Here is a 14,582-nt window from a genome sequence, read left to right as displayed (position 1 = left end):
TCCATCTGAACAGCTCCTGAAACAGCCAGGTCCATCAGAAAAAAAGGTAACATTCAACTTTGAATTGTTTATCACTTTAAAAAAGGATTGCAACATTAATAGGTTGCAATAAATAAGGTGTAACTCCTTGCCAGCTGATTAAATACATTTCACAACATAGCTTAAAAGGTAATTATTATTTTTTTAAACCAAGATAAGGTTTTTGACTGGATAGGACTCGATTGTCTTAAGCCAGTATAGACCTTTTCATGCTAGTCTGGACAGTTGAATTCAAGCACTGTGACAACCCCTCACTAACTATTCTCATGACATATACTAAACAACACAATGTTGTTCACAAATTATCGAGCAGAGCACTTCACATGGAAGCTATTGAGGACACTTACTCCTCCTTGGGGTGGGTAATTTACAGGTACACAGCAAAGCTATCCCATTATCCTCAACTGTCGCATTTACATGTCTTTCACTGAGTTACTTTGTAAGCTTAAAATGACATGGAACTCAGGAAAAAAGTCACTAGCTAAGTATCTAAACCCAAGTACAATATATTATACCACTAATAACCTTAGCAAAGATTAGAGATGTTAGTGAAAAGTTTTTAATGATCCGTGACTAGTTTCTAGTCTACTGTTACAGTCAGAAAGAAAACATCCCTGTATGATGCTGGCACGAATGTTCAGTATTTAGCTGCAGAACAAGCTCTGCCTTCTCAAGGACTCAGACACTGATTTCAGCTTCCCCCGAAGTTGTACCCGACCTTGAGTCTGTTTGTTCCACAAGACCAGAGATTTCAAGTTTCAAATTACTTAATAAAGCAAGGAGACGAGCCAAGCAGTCAAAAGTTACTAACTCCTATCACTACTAAAGTAAGGCAGACTTTCTCGCTGACAAGAAATATACCAGTAAACAAAAGTTACAAGTTCCCATCATTTGCCAATCAACATTCTCGAATCTGGAGTATGCTGATCCTGATTACTGAATTCAGTGACACTACTTAGACTGGACTTCAGTGTAAAGAGGAGGCAAAATCTGGCAACACAGATTACACAAATACTTTATAAAGCAAGAAATGATCTTATTCCTTGATGTAGTACTACACAGAGCACACACAATTGGCTGCAATTAGGTCATCACGCAGTATCGTTAAGAAGATTGAAGATTTCAGATTTAAGAACGCTAAAAATAAGGCAGAAGCACACTCCATACAAACACAGCCTCAAACATTTCAAAGCACTTTCAAAGAGCAAACATTTGCTATGAGATCACACCTAATACACTCAAATCTTCATCTGTCACAATCAAGAACAGTCAAAAAGCAGTTACAGATAATATATGCACCAAGAGATTTAAAAATACTTCCAAAAGTTTTACCCATTTTTGCTGCAGGTAAGCTGAAGCTTTACGAGAACAACCAAACAGTCAGAATAAAGCTATCCAAACTACACGTTTCTCTCATTAATATATTACCTTTCTTTGACTGTAGATATCTCACAGCCCTTATCAAAGTAGGCCAGATCCGTTTCATTTCCCTAAGGTTAAGCTGGTGAACAGTATAGAGAGTATTCATCAACTAAGGAATGGCCACCATTCAACGACAAATATAGCACAAGCTATTTCTCATCTGTCCTAATTTTTTTTTTTTTTTAAGCTGAGATATAGCTTCTTCTAGAAATCACCACAATTGGCAGCCTCAAAAATGCTGCTGCCTTTGTCCTCTTATGCAACTGTGGTGTCCCCCCTTCTCCCCCCAACAGGAATAAAAAGCGATTACATGACATCTCTCCATTTCAGGGCAGAAGAGACTGGATAAGCAATCTTCCCTGAAGTTATGCTCTGAAAACACTTCACAGGCAACCAGGGGAAGAAAGAAGGATGGGGCTTCATTCATTTTAGTTGCTGAAGTGGGTAGGGGGGGAATCAATACCTTTTATCATGGCCCAATGCAGCCATCTTCTGCAAGCAGCAGCTAGCCCTGCTGCAATCATCCTCTGGTACTGGAGGAGGAGAGAGAAAACTGATATCCCAAATCCTAACCAGCCCTGACAACAGATGGGAACAACTTACTGCTTCTTGGAAAAGAATTTTCTTCTCTACTTCTGAAAGTTACTCTCTGGGAAGTACCTTTATTCTGACCCTCACAATAGTCCAAGGAGATTAAAATCTACTTTCATCTAATACTTTTGATATTCAATATACAACGCACAGGAGTAGGTAGGCACCACTATTACTCCTTCCTGATAAACGAGTTTCACTAAAGGCAAAGCACAGCTCTGTTTTAGCTTTTTTTCCAGCTACTGTTACTCGCTGGTTTATAACTCTCTATTGGGGTAATTATTCTCCAGTGAGCTGACAGATTTCTGTACTTCAGAAGACATTACCAGGATGTGGCGTTCAAGCCCGCAATTTCTGCTTTTTAAGTTATTTCTACTACTTGTGCTACTCACACAACGTGTTTAGCCTGAATGCTACTTTAGCCTGAACACTTCAGCTAAGTGCTGAAACCATGCAAGACAAAGACCACATTAAATGCTTCTTCCAGTGTCCTCCAAACAAAGAGACAATAAAATCACTAAACAGATTTACCGTTACATTTTTCAACTAATCACCAGCTATGCCTACTAAATGCTGAGTTCAGATTCGTTTCCCCTGAACCTCTGAAGCAACTGCCTCTGTCTGTAATCCAAGTTTACGATGACGCAATACTTCACTGCCAGTTCTCTTCCAAAAAAGAAAGTACATTGAAATGAAAGTGAACACAAGGAAAGTTATGCTTATCATCAGCAACACTCAACCTTTCAGAGCTGTCTTCCATCTAAGGAGAATGGGATTCTTTGACTATTAAAAATGTTGAGCTTTATTCCCATACCATATACACACTCCCACCCACATCATCAACACACAAATATCTTGTACATAATAATAGGGAAAATACTTATGTCTTGGAATGCAAGTTAAGATCATCAAATGAATGAGTTTCTCATGTCCATCTAATTACAGTAAAGCCTCCATTTCAAGTCAATCCCCCTCATGCTAATAAATGGATATTATGGTTTGTTGGAGGTGGGGGGGAAAGTGGGTGTGTGTGTGTGAACAATAGGGGTGGCAACTTCTAAGCCATGAAGTAAAAAGACATTAGTCTTCCACTCGAAACGTTACCTACAATCAGGCACTTAAAAACTACTGCCACAAGGTAAGTGAAAACAGAACTACATTTACAGTGGTTTCAAGTGCACAAAGATCAAAAATAAAGCTGTCAGATCCTCACATCAGTGGAAGTAAAAACCAGAGCTCAAGCCCTCTTTCGTTTCAAATCGTTCTGAAAAGGCAGGGAAAAAAAAAAGCATCAGAGCTGTCAGGTGGCAGGAGATCCTGCGGACTGCTTTGCCTCACAGGAGCATGACCAGAATAAAAATATTTAGTTCCCTAGCTTTGCTTTTTTACTCCCATAGGAAAACAAACGAACACCAAAACACAAACAACCTGTAGACCCACAGGTGGTAAGACAAATTAAGAGGGAGAGGTAGGGGGAAAATACACAAGAGTGTATAATCTGTGTACCTTTAGCCCAGCACATGGGGAATGGGCTACAGCCGCTTTTCTCCATATAGAAAGCACCTGCTGGCTGCGGGGCCTGGCCAGCCCCCTCCAGCAGCCACATGCACAGCTCCGGGTGGAGACTCCAGCAAGCGCCGCATGCAAGGAGGCTCCGCTCCAGACGTTCGTGGTCCTGGGGCGGGAGGGGGCTGGCGGGGGGCCGCCTACCCGCCTTCGATCCACAGGGAAGCAGAGAAGGGATGACCCTGACGGGCGGCTCAGCTGCCTTCACCTGGCGGCGGGAGCGCGCCCCGGGCAGCGCGCTCCGGCGGTGACGGCGAGGGGAGGCCGCGCCGCGGCTTCATCTTCTGCCGCCTCGACGATGGAAAGCCCGGAGCATCCTCTCCCGGGGGCGAGCGGGGCGAAGGCAGGCGGCGGAGTGAGCGTGGCTGCCCGTACCGCTGCCGCCGGGCGGGAGGGGAAGGAGGGAGGCGGGGAGGCGGGAGGGAGGCGATTAGCGAGCGCCGCATTAATATGCTAATCGCCCCTTCTGTTCCATTCACCCGGCAGCCTCCTGTTTACCAAACTGACAGCCGCTCCTGAAAGCGCCCGAGCTGCAAATCAAACCTGACCCGGGTCGTGCCAGGAGATGTGCTCCCCCCTGACCATTTTCCCTAGCTGTTGTTCCAGCCACCCGCCCCCGGCATCGCCCCCGGCCCCGAGCGCCCAGCGCCTACCCGGCCCCGCACAATGGAGCTCCCGCACAAAGCCCCGAGATCCACCAAATCATACCTCCTTCCCACCAAGCACTCAAACTTTCGCCTCACTTCGACAGATTTTCTACGTACTGAAAGAAAGGCCACAGACCCTTAGAGTCCACCAGAACTTCCACGAACTCCATCAAGAATCTTGGCTGGCATCACGCCCTGCATGACTCCACAACTACAAGATTAAAAGAACCTTAGTAGAATTTCCTCAGCCTTTAAATTAACAAGCAAATATCACAGCCCACCGCAGTAATTATTCAGTATCACATCTATTCCTCCTCTCAAACCAGGGACTCTTTATGTACTTCTAATCAGAAGGCAAAGGTCCTCACTACAACGGTCCAAAACACGCACCACAGCTCGTTTCTATACTCAGCATGTATCAAAACTGATTACAATATTTTTTTTTTTCCCATCTTTTAAAACCGAATATAAACATTGCAAAAGCCCAAATTGATAAACACACACTCAGGCAGCATACGTACACGTACAGGAAGAAAACACCCCCTTTTACTCCTAGCAAGAGATTTCAGTTTTTAAAAAAATTCAACTGATTCAGCTACAATACGTATTACAAAAAGAAAATCAACAGGAACAAGGCTCATACTGATTGTTAAGCTCTTTACATATTCCATGGTAATCTTTTCTCACTCCCAGCCCTCAGCATAAGGCGTAAGGCTTATCCAAGACTATAACCAAAAGGGAATTAATCTAAAGCTAACAGCCTTCAACTTAACCTGCCTACTTGGAGCAGCATATTCTCATCTACAGCATATGTTTAATTACCATTCTCTACCTATCACACTGCCACCTTCATTTCTCAATAACACTGGCTATGCAGAACTGCAGTAGTGTATGTCAAAACTCTGGAGGAATTCAGTTGCTGCTATTTAAACGTTGCTTTATTTTCTATTTAAATGAGAAAAAAAATATTCATTGGGGAAAAAAAAAAAAAAAAGAGAGAGAGAAAGAGAGATTAGGCCACAAGCAGGCCCATCAGATGTTCTGCATCACTGCTCAGGCACAAAGCTCTTTCTGGGGATGAAGAAAGCCAAAGAGAACTGAAGACATGCCTGGATGCCTTCCTCCCCCCACCACAAAGTTTGGGCAGCATTTTAGGGGTTTTGCAGACAGCCAAAAACTTCCAGAAATACAGTCAATTGTATTTATCTTCAACAATAAAGCCAAACATGTTATGGTGATATTCAGAACCCAGATTACCATATTTGTGTCTACAAGAGACACACAGACACAAGATAGGTGCCCTTCCGGTTCAAGCTGAGGCTCAGAGAGCAAGAAAACAGGTTTGGGGTTTTTTTGTTTGGTTTTTTTTTTACACACCCAGCTCTGCCACGGCCTTCCTTGGTGACCTTGAACAAATCGGCCTCAAAACAGAAAGCAGCAGATACTTCTTTTCCATTCTCCCCAAACTGGTTTACTCTGTGCTTTAGGGTGTAAAATATAAAAAGCCTGCATTTCTTCCATTAAAAAAAAACAAACAAACAACACTTTGCAGAAAATTAGCTAACAAAAAAAATAATAAAAAGAATTAGAGGTAAAAGTGGTAGGGCCCAAATTAGGTTTTCATCATAAAAACAAACCCCTTGAAATATCAACGGTTAAGTGCATTACCAAGGTCTTGCATTTTTCTTTACACTTTTAACACGAGACTAACAGATTATCAATCCAAGAGGCACTTTCTGCTTGTTACAGCTAGCCTTACAGATGACACAGTATTATAATCACTCTCCTCAAGGACACTTTCTTGTAATATTAGAGTACAAGGTGAAGTTGAAAACAAAGTAGTATATAGCACGAGAATTTTCACTCCATTTCTGAAGTTATCCATTCTTTGACACTGAGTATCTGATTTTCAAAATAAGCCAAGTGCTTCCTTGTGACTGTAAGAATTTTTTTTAATTAATTTTTATTTGTTATTACGAGATGTTATCAGGATACAGATGCTCGTGCTCTTCTTTCCAATAACATGGTCAGGTTCTCTGCACAAAAAAGCCAAATCATGCAATTTGTGTTCTGGAGACAGAAACCCCAAACTTTGGGTTGGAAGGGGAACAGGGAGAGAGCAGAAACAAGGCACAAAGTAAACAGGAAAAACAAACAAAAAAAAAGCCCAACCAAAACAAAAAACCAACTTCAAACTGGGGGTGGGGGGAAGAGGGGACCAAAAACACAAAGCAACCCCAAACAAACAAAAACCCATCAACTTAAAACCTCCACACTCCACAAGCTGGAAGACATTATGTCTCTGGTGTATTTAATACCAACTATCTGCAAAATTTTGTTAGTGCTCATCAACTAGGTATCCTGAGTACCATTTCATTCACGTAAAATAACATGTTTTAAGCAATGCCAATCAGATGATAACATTTACTGAGGTAAGAAACATCTGTCAGAAATTAGGACTGTGGAACAGGAACGTTCATTCTTCTTGTTCAGGATGCATATGCTGACATACACAGATAGTACCTGCATAGTACTCACTGTGCAAGCAATGCTACTAACAGTGACAATTCTCAAGAAGCATTTATTGAAAAATTAATGCATCAGTCAACAATAAGAAAATGTAGCAGCATTGGCCATTTCCCCAAAACACACATTCTAACATAAAAACAACCCTCAGACTACCCCAATAACAGACAGGCCAAGGCTCTTGGTGAAGAAATGCCATTTTGCCTCCAAGGAAATTCAAATCAAGGCTATTCTACTGTGACTACGAATTTGGTTGCTCAATTTCAGCCTAGTTTTAAAGATTACTGAATATCAGCATCAGCTTTTTGAAAGCAAGGGGGGAAACAAAAACAAGTCAGAAGCCTTTGAACTGTATCAAGGCATTTAGCTTTTGTTTTAATTTTGCCTGCAGGGCTGTTCCTGTCTCCTAGTGAAGTCGACTGCAAACATCACAAAGCTTTATGAAACACAGGGTTAAACAAGAGTTTTGTACAACTGGAAGGTGCATAGAGGTTGTATAATTTTTTCCACTTAAGCTTATCCAAACACATAAAAAGATCTAAAATGCCTGTCAGATGAACTGGCAAAGCTTGGCTTCCTCTAGGGCTACTTCTAGAGACTGAGCTCCTGTGGGGTGTCTTGGATGTCTAATCAGCAGAGAGCTGACTAAAGTTTCTCCTTCATCTAATGGCATCATTAGGATCTTTCCACTATTCAACCAATTATTTTCACATCAGTTAATATCTCTATTCATTGAGTTTAGATCAAACTGGCTGGTAAGTTCAAGCACTGTTGGGAAGGGAAACAGAACAGAGCCAAACAGAGAACACTTGCCTGAGTTTCACTGCCCTGAGACACCAAACTAAGCTCACTATTAAAAAATTGCATTCATTTTCCTAACAAAGAATAAGAGCTCCTAAACAAAGTTTGCCCTTAGGATAGGTTGAGGATTTTTTTGGTAAGACCACAAATGCTTTTTACTGAGCGAATTGCAGAACAGCCTGTAAAGCTCAGAGTGCCTGATAGCTGTTCTAAAGTAAAACATGTTTACTGCTCACATCAATCTTCTGCATCCCAGTTCACTTGCTTTTACATGTTTGTTTCCAGAATTCTGCTCTCCAAATATTGAATCTGCACTGTAACTTTCATTAATCTTCTCTCAAGCTTGTTCATTATGTTGGTTTTGGGGGGGTTTGTTGTTTGGTTTTTTTGTGTGGAGGTTTGGGGTTTTTGGTGGTTTTTATTTTGATTGTTTTTTTAATTACTCTAATTATTTTGTGTGCATGTGTGTAATATTTAAGAGTTGAAAAGATTACTTGCCCTAGGTTTCCCTTTAGCCAAACAAACATCTTTATATTTGTTCACAGGGATTACTGAAAACAGTGCATTACCATGACACCCAATCTGGAATTGAGGCTGCTGACATTTACCTTACACTAAGCTCAAGCTTCCTAAGGCTGTCTTAGAAGGCAGTCTTGGACTACGTGGTCTCTAAATGTATCATTCTTTACCCATTGCACCCCCCTGCTCCTCCATCCCAGCCACATCTTCTCCAGCACACCGTCTTCCCTTGGACACCCTTTGCCAAAGGGCTCAGCAGCCAACAAGGATAACAGGTTTCCATAGATTCTCAGAAACTCTGAAGACTAAGCAGCTCAGTGATTATATGGCCACCAGAGATGTTCTTTCTTGTTTAACTATGAGATTCTGTCAGATAAAACTGAATAACAAATGACATTTTACTTTGAGTGTCAAAATCCAAGGCCATTCCTCCAACAGACAGAGTTCAGCACAACTGAGACACAACATCATCTCCACGAATTTGACTCTGCAATATGGACAAACTAATTCCATGCTCAGATTAGATCAGGCCATTTTGTCCTGAAGGAGAAAGGTAAAGAATACCTTAAAAGTAAGTCCTACAGAATAAAAACAGGAATAATTTTTAGAAGACAAAGCAAAGCAAACAACTAACATCCATTGCCTCTAAAGCTAAGCGCTCTTTTGTGAGGTTCCCATCAAGTTAAACATTCCGACTTGTGAATTTAGCTTTCATTTGAACTCCTCATGGCATATGTGTGAATGTTTCTTGCTCAAAGAATGCCTGAGATTTGAATGAGTATGACAGAGTGAAGCTCAAACTTCCTAGCTTCAATCTGGGGCAGTCAATAGCCAGGAAGAGAAGAAAACTCACTGCAAGAGCTACGCTACAGTGCATAAACTGACCAGAAGATGATGCTGGTATCCCAAACAAACTCATTCTAGAATATAAACTGCTTCTCATCACCACCTAAGACATTATTCTGGCATAAATTCAATCCAACACTGAATTTATTATTATCTTCCTCTATTTGGTGAGCTTTATAGTAGAACACATCTAAGGTACTTCCTGAGAAGTGCAATTTTAAAGCAACACTACCACTTCTGGGCCATGGTCACCTTATTAGCTTCACTGTCCTCCCCATTTTAAAACAGTTGACAGAATTCACTGCTTTTATTTTTAAACCTCAACTGGTTTTGAGGTGGGGAAAAGAAACCAAGCAGGAAATGTAGTATTAATGAAAGGAGGACCCTTCCCAAAGGATCCTCTGATGTTAAGCAGCAGACAGCACACAGCCCTCCAGCCCATGCTGCTAAGACAACAAATGTTAGAAGGATCACTAAATAAATCTTTATTATTATTTAATAAAGACTAGCCATTTTTTAAACCCATATGGGTTGTATCAATTTTCAGGCATGAAAGTTGTAGCAGATTTTCTTGTGGGTGGACTAACCCACTCATTCTCCTACTTGCATTTACTTTTTGATTGCTTACTGCAGAGAACTATAAAGTCAGCATCATGAAAGCTAACAATGGTTTAAAATTACTCCTTCCCCAGGGCACTGATTCCTCTGCCTCTTCATGTTCTAGGCTATTAGGGGGAAAAAACCCCAAACAACAAAACTACTTCTATCCCCAAGACATCTTTGAGAAGTTCCTTCACAATTCCAGTATTTAAAAGAAACATCTGCATCACAGAAGCCTGGAAAACTCAGACAAAAGTGAACGCAACACATCCTGCTCCTCATTTTATCGTAAACGTGCTTGCTCCTGCTCCTCATTTTACCATAAAAGTCTTGATGATTTTGCTCTGAGACAAGCTCACTGCTTACCAATTTGCATCGATTCTCTTCAACCTTTTCAGGTGGGGAGAAAGAAAAATAGGATGAAGCTATCCAGAATGGTCTCCAGAGCCTTTCTTGCCCTCATAAAAGTTGTTGTTTATAGGGAAAACCTATTTATGAGGTAAACACAGTGGAAAGTATCTGAAGGGGGAGGACCCCACCTCTTTGATGCTGTTAGAAGGAAACTCATTCTGTGAGGATTACTTTTGTTCAAGTGAAAGGGATCCATGTGTGGATGAGTTGACATTGCAGACATCTCTTAAAACCCCTCTTCATTAATTCCAGGGTAACCTAGAAATAATAGCCACATGTTCTAAGAGAGATATAGGAAAATGAAGTTGCTTGTGAGTCAGCAAGTCTGTTCAGCGCCTGTTAATATTGGGGCTGCTTTCCGTCTCACCTGTCTAATAACCAATTACACAAAAGAAAGTAATAAAAGTTGTGCGGCCACTGAGGGTCCAAGTAATGTATCAGAAATGGCACAGTATGGACTCCCTTGTCCTGCTTCTCCCCCATATGCTAAATACAAAGTCAGAACAGCACATGAAAAAAGTTTGTGCTAGAACAGTGTTTGCAAGTAAGGGCTGTACTTGAAAAGGAAGTATGTAATTCACAAAGACTAAAGAGTGTCACAGAAAAGCACAAACATAACATTAGCAATTCCTCAGGCTTCCAAACTATTACATGCAATTACAAACTGCGTAAAAAACAATCCATGAGCTCTCAATAAGGCAACGATACTACATTTATATTTAAACACACACTGGTGGAACGGCTAATATCATATATCTTAGTGGATGATGAGCACAGCATAAATCCCCTACGTATAAACAAACACAGGCTAAGACAAATAGCTAACTACATTTAAAGTTTCAGTGTTACAGAACAAAGCAGCAAGCTGGTGTTGACAACCTTCAAATCTAAGGAAACAGAAAATTAACTTTTACACAGTATCTTTTTGAAGTTTTATAACAAATATTAAGGTTAATTTATTAACCAAGCAAATTCTGTGCCTAGCCTATCAAGCAAAGATTAGAGTATTTAAAACCCAAGAAAAGAGTGTTTAATATTCACAAATTCCCCTTTCCCCAAATAATGTAGTTTGGATTCCAAACTATTGCATGAGAGAGATCAGCAAATAGAGTTTGATGTTTTGTCTATTCACTTTAATCAATCCCTCTCCTAATTTTATACCAGGAAAGGCCATTCACCTGAAAATAGCTTTCACCTATATCCTACTTCATGAGAACAGCAATAAACTTTCAAGGAGCAGTTCTTCAGGCAGTCATTTTATGCTCTGCTGTAGACAATCAAAGGTCATCTTTAGTGAACACAAAGCCTCTTATCCAATGCAAAATCCAATGCACCACCTTAAACAGCTTCATTTGTTCCTCCAATTACAGAAGACAGCTGTCATCAGCACAGTTCTGTGGAACAAGTTATGTTTACCTACAGCAATGCCTGCAGAGTGGTATCAAAGCACTCAGAAAACACAAGAACGTGCTGCCTAGTTTCAAAAAGGCTTCCAGGAGCTCACCACCAAATAGAGTTCAAGTTAGTTTAGCTAACCAACTGTGAAACTAGATGAAACTCCGTATTTCAAAGACAGCAAATAGCCCCAGTCTGTGCCATTTTATAAAACAAATTCACGAGCACACCATTACGACCTCTTTTCTCTAGCTTTATATTCAACTGAACTACACTAAACTTCATCTGTTGACTTGAGAACCGCTTCAGTAGTGTTTTGATAAAGTGGAAAACACATTCAAGAATGTTATTATTGAAAATGAACTAGGCAGGACACCAAGATCTACAAGACCAACTGACACAACTAGAGAAGAGGTAACTTTATGGGCATAGCCCTTCTTCACATCCAGGAGGAGGGATATGAAATAAGCATTGTATGTCTTCATAAGGTAGATAAAACATCAACAAAACCCAGCTGATGGCTGTACTTGTGTAGTACCAAGCTTTTTGAGCACGACTTCCAAAGAAACCTATGGTACTGGTCTCCACAACTCCATTTGAAGCATTTCAATTAAGACATAAGCTTTTGAAGGACCAAGAAACTGGCACCAAGTACAAAAAGGAAAAAAAAAGTGAATGCAGAGGAAGAGTGTAAGCCTCATCCTGACACCAAGACATGGAAGACAAAGTCCAGTGAACTTGAACTTGTTGTAAAGTTCAAGTGCCCTGAAAGCACAGTAAGAATCTCTAACTGCAGAAGGAGCTGTGAAACTGCCATCTTAGCAGATTAAGTATCTTCAGGGAATACTTTCAGTTTTCAGTCAATTCTCACTTGGGATAGAACAACAAATTTCCTTTTCTCCCCTCAAGTTTTGAAAGGCACTGGTAATTAAACAAAGCCTGATCACTGTCCATAACACTATTTAAAACCCTTCTTCAAAACATTCTACGTAAGAAACTCAGTAATTCAGTTAATGTTTCCAGAACCTCAACAATCATAACTAATCTCTAACATCTCACTCTACCATTTGTCTCCCCCACCCTTTTGTATCGTAAGGCCTGAAGTTTAAATAATATCTTTTATTCTTCCTCTTGGAATCAATGTGTGTTACTGGGACTAAAAGCCTTAGATGCGTTCCAAGTTTTCATTAGCGATTCAGCCACTTTTTGAGCCCCTGGAAGTTTGCTCTACTAAGACCATTTTGCCAGAGCTGTTTGTAAAGTGACCCTATGTTCTTACACCATGGCCCAGCCAGCCTTCACAGATTTAGTTAAAAAGCAGGTAAATCTGAATCACAACAAAGTCAACAAATCCTGGAAATATTCCACATCAAGGTTTTCAGAGAGTTATTACCCACTGCTGTGAAAAAAAGAAAACTAAATAAATCAAACCATGTGAAACCATTCCAGCACGTAACATGAATACAGACTAACCAGAAACTTAACAGTTTTACAGGTATTTAAGTAGTCATTATTGAATGAATGTGAAAAAGTTTTTGTGTCAAAGAGTTTCTTTGCATCCATCTCAAGCATAATTCCATCCCACCAATGGAAGCACAGGCATTTAACATCCCACTTCTGTTATTCTGACCCCATGTCAGAATAAAGTCTTGAGGAAAAATATGCTGGCTACAAGATCACTACAAGAACATTTTGTTGTTGTGTTGTGGGTGGGTGACCATTTTTTGTTGTTCTGGATTTTTGTGTGTGTTGTTTGTTTGGGTGTTGTTTGGTTTGGTTTTGTTTTAAAACTCCAACCCCTCTATACGAAATCCTGAAGAACATCAGCTTACGGCTGACAAAACTTCTGCATTTGTTCATATTCAAATTTATTGACCTCCATGGAAAAGGTCTGCAGGAAACATCACAGCTATCAAACTGTTCGGATATTTTCTTAATTATGTTCTTCACTTTCTGAAAATAAAAAGGGGAAGATGGGGAAGGAGTTACAATACCTACAGTTTTTCTTACTACTTCTTTTTCCAGTCTTCTGCTGAGCAAAAAAAAACTTTACACGAATAAAAAAGTAGTTAATAACTACACAAGCAGAGCAGTAGAGCTATAGACTAAGAGCTATCATGAGTGTAAAAATATCCTAAAGGAAAGCTCATATAACCCTTTATTTATGGTCATTTTAGGCATAACTTAAAGTAGTTGACAAAGTTCAGTTATACCATGTTTTTCATCTTGGTTCACTGTAGCTCATGATGTTCCTCTTCAAACAAGCTGATGTGTATTTTGGGAGAAGATCCCAAGCCACTCCCAATCCAAATCTCACAGAACAAATAAAAGATTAGCAAGAATACCGATTTCTAAAGGAAAAAGAAGAAACTCTAAAGTACCTAAGATTTGGAGAAGTGTTTTAATATGTCTCATCTCAACAACATTACATAGCTCACTGAAAAAATGTGAACCTTTTTCTTAACAAACAATGCTGCTGCTATTGATCTGTGTGAACACGAACTACAAAATGCAAATTCGAGAGCAGGGAAAAGGGTAGTGTTAAAAGTGCAGCCAATGTAAGCAACAGAAGGTTTTACTAGAAAAGGATTGCAGCCAGATTTCATGTCAAGATCTTAGTTGTCATGTCCCCAGAGAAACCAACACACAACACTAACCCACCCCCTCCACAAATAACCTAACAAAAGCTTACAAAGTATAAATATACCATTGTACTCTGATAGTCAGAAAAGTGGTAAAACACATTTTGAAGTGTAGGTGATTATTAAAAATAGCCAACTAAATATCAAAATATGAAGAATTAACACACATAGCAAGAGTAGCTTCCTCAAAGCAATGCTTAGCTTTTGTCAGCAACAGTAATAGAAGGCTTGTGATACAGTATTTTGAAACCTAGACACAGCACTTAGCTTGCTGGTAGTGAAAAGAATTAAAACTGTAAGGCATATTTACATAAAAAGAAAACCCTTCTCACAGCTTCTGAACCCTAAGGTTCATGATAAATAGAAGGTTAGTAAGAATACCAACTTCTGAAGGAAAAAGAAGAAACTCTCAAATACCTAAATTTTGGAAAGGTGTTTAATATGTCTCATCTGAACAGTATTATATAGCTCACTGAAAAAATGCAAACCCTAAGGTTCAGAAGGGCATGCAGATAGCTGTTCTAACTTGATAGCACTAACATCTAATAAATTGAGAAGCTTCCACTTCCAGACTATT

At 40.0% G+C, this 14,582-nt stretch overlaps 1 protein-coding gene across 9 annotated transcripts in view; it reads right to left on the bottom strand.

Annotated features, from left to right (window-relative positions):
- PTK2 (protein tyrosine kinase 2) overlaps nucleotides 1-14,582 on the bottom strand; it is a 197,642-nt gene that overhangs the window by 139,503 nt on the left and 43,557 nt on the right. For 2 of the 9 annotated variants that reach the window (XM_068155457.1, XM_068155456.1), the window contains exon 1: nucleotides 3,559-3,699. The exons of 3 other annotated variants lie outside the window; for them this stretch is intronic. In XM_068155457.1, the coding sequence (XP_068011558.1) occupies nucleotides 3,559-3,658 (100 nt within the window). In that variant the 5' untranslated portion in view covers nucleotides 3,659-3,699. Of the gene's footprint in view, nucleotides 1-3,558; nucleotides 3,789-14,582 lie in introns of those variants that run through there. 4 more of the 9 variants (XM_068155462.1, XM_068155453.1, XM_068155455.1 and 1 more) reach the window with 4 other exon arrangements.

Source organism: Melanerpes formicivorus, unplaced genomic scaffold (assembly GCF_026170545.1).
Source record: "Melanerpes formicivorus ecotype bairdi unplaced genomic scaffold, bMelFor1.0.p_v2 SCAF_32, whole genome shotgun sequence".
In the NCBI taxonomy this organism is placed as follows: Eukaryota; Metazoa; Chordata; class Aves; order Piciformes; family Picidae; genus Melanerpes; species Melanerpes formicivorus.
Note: the sequence above shows the minus strand (reverse complement) of the source record. Positions and strands in the feature narration are given on the sequence as shown.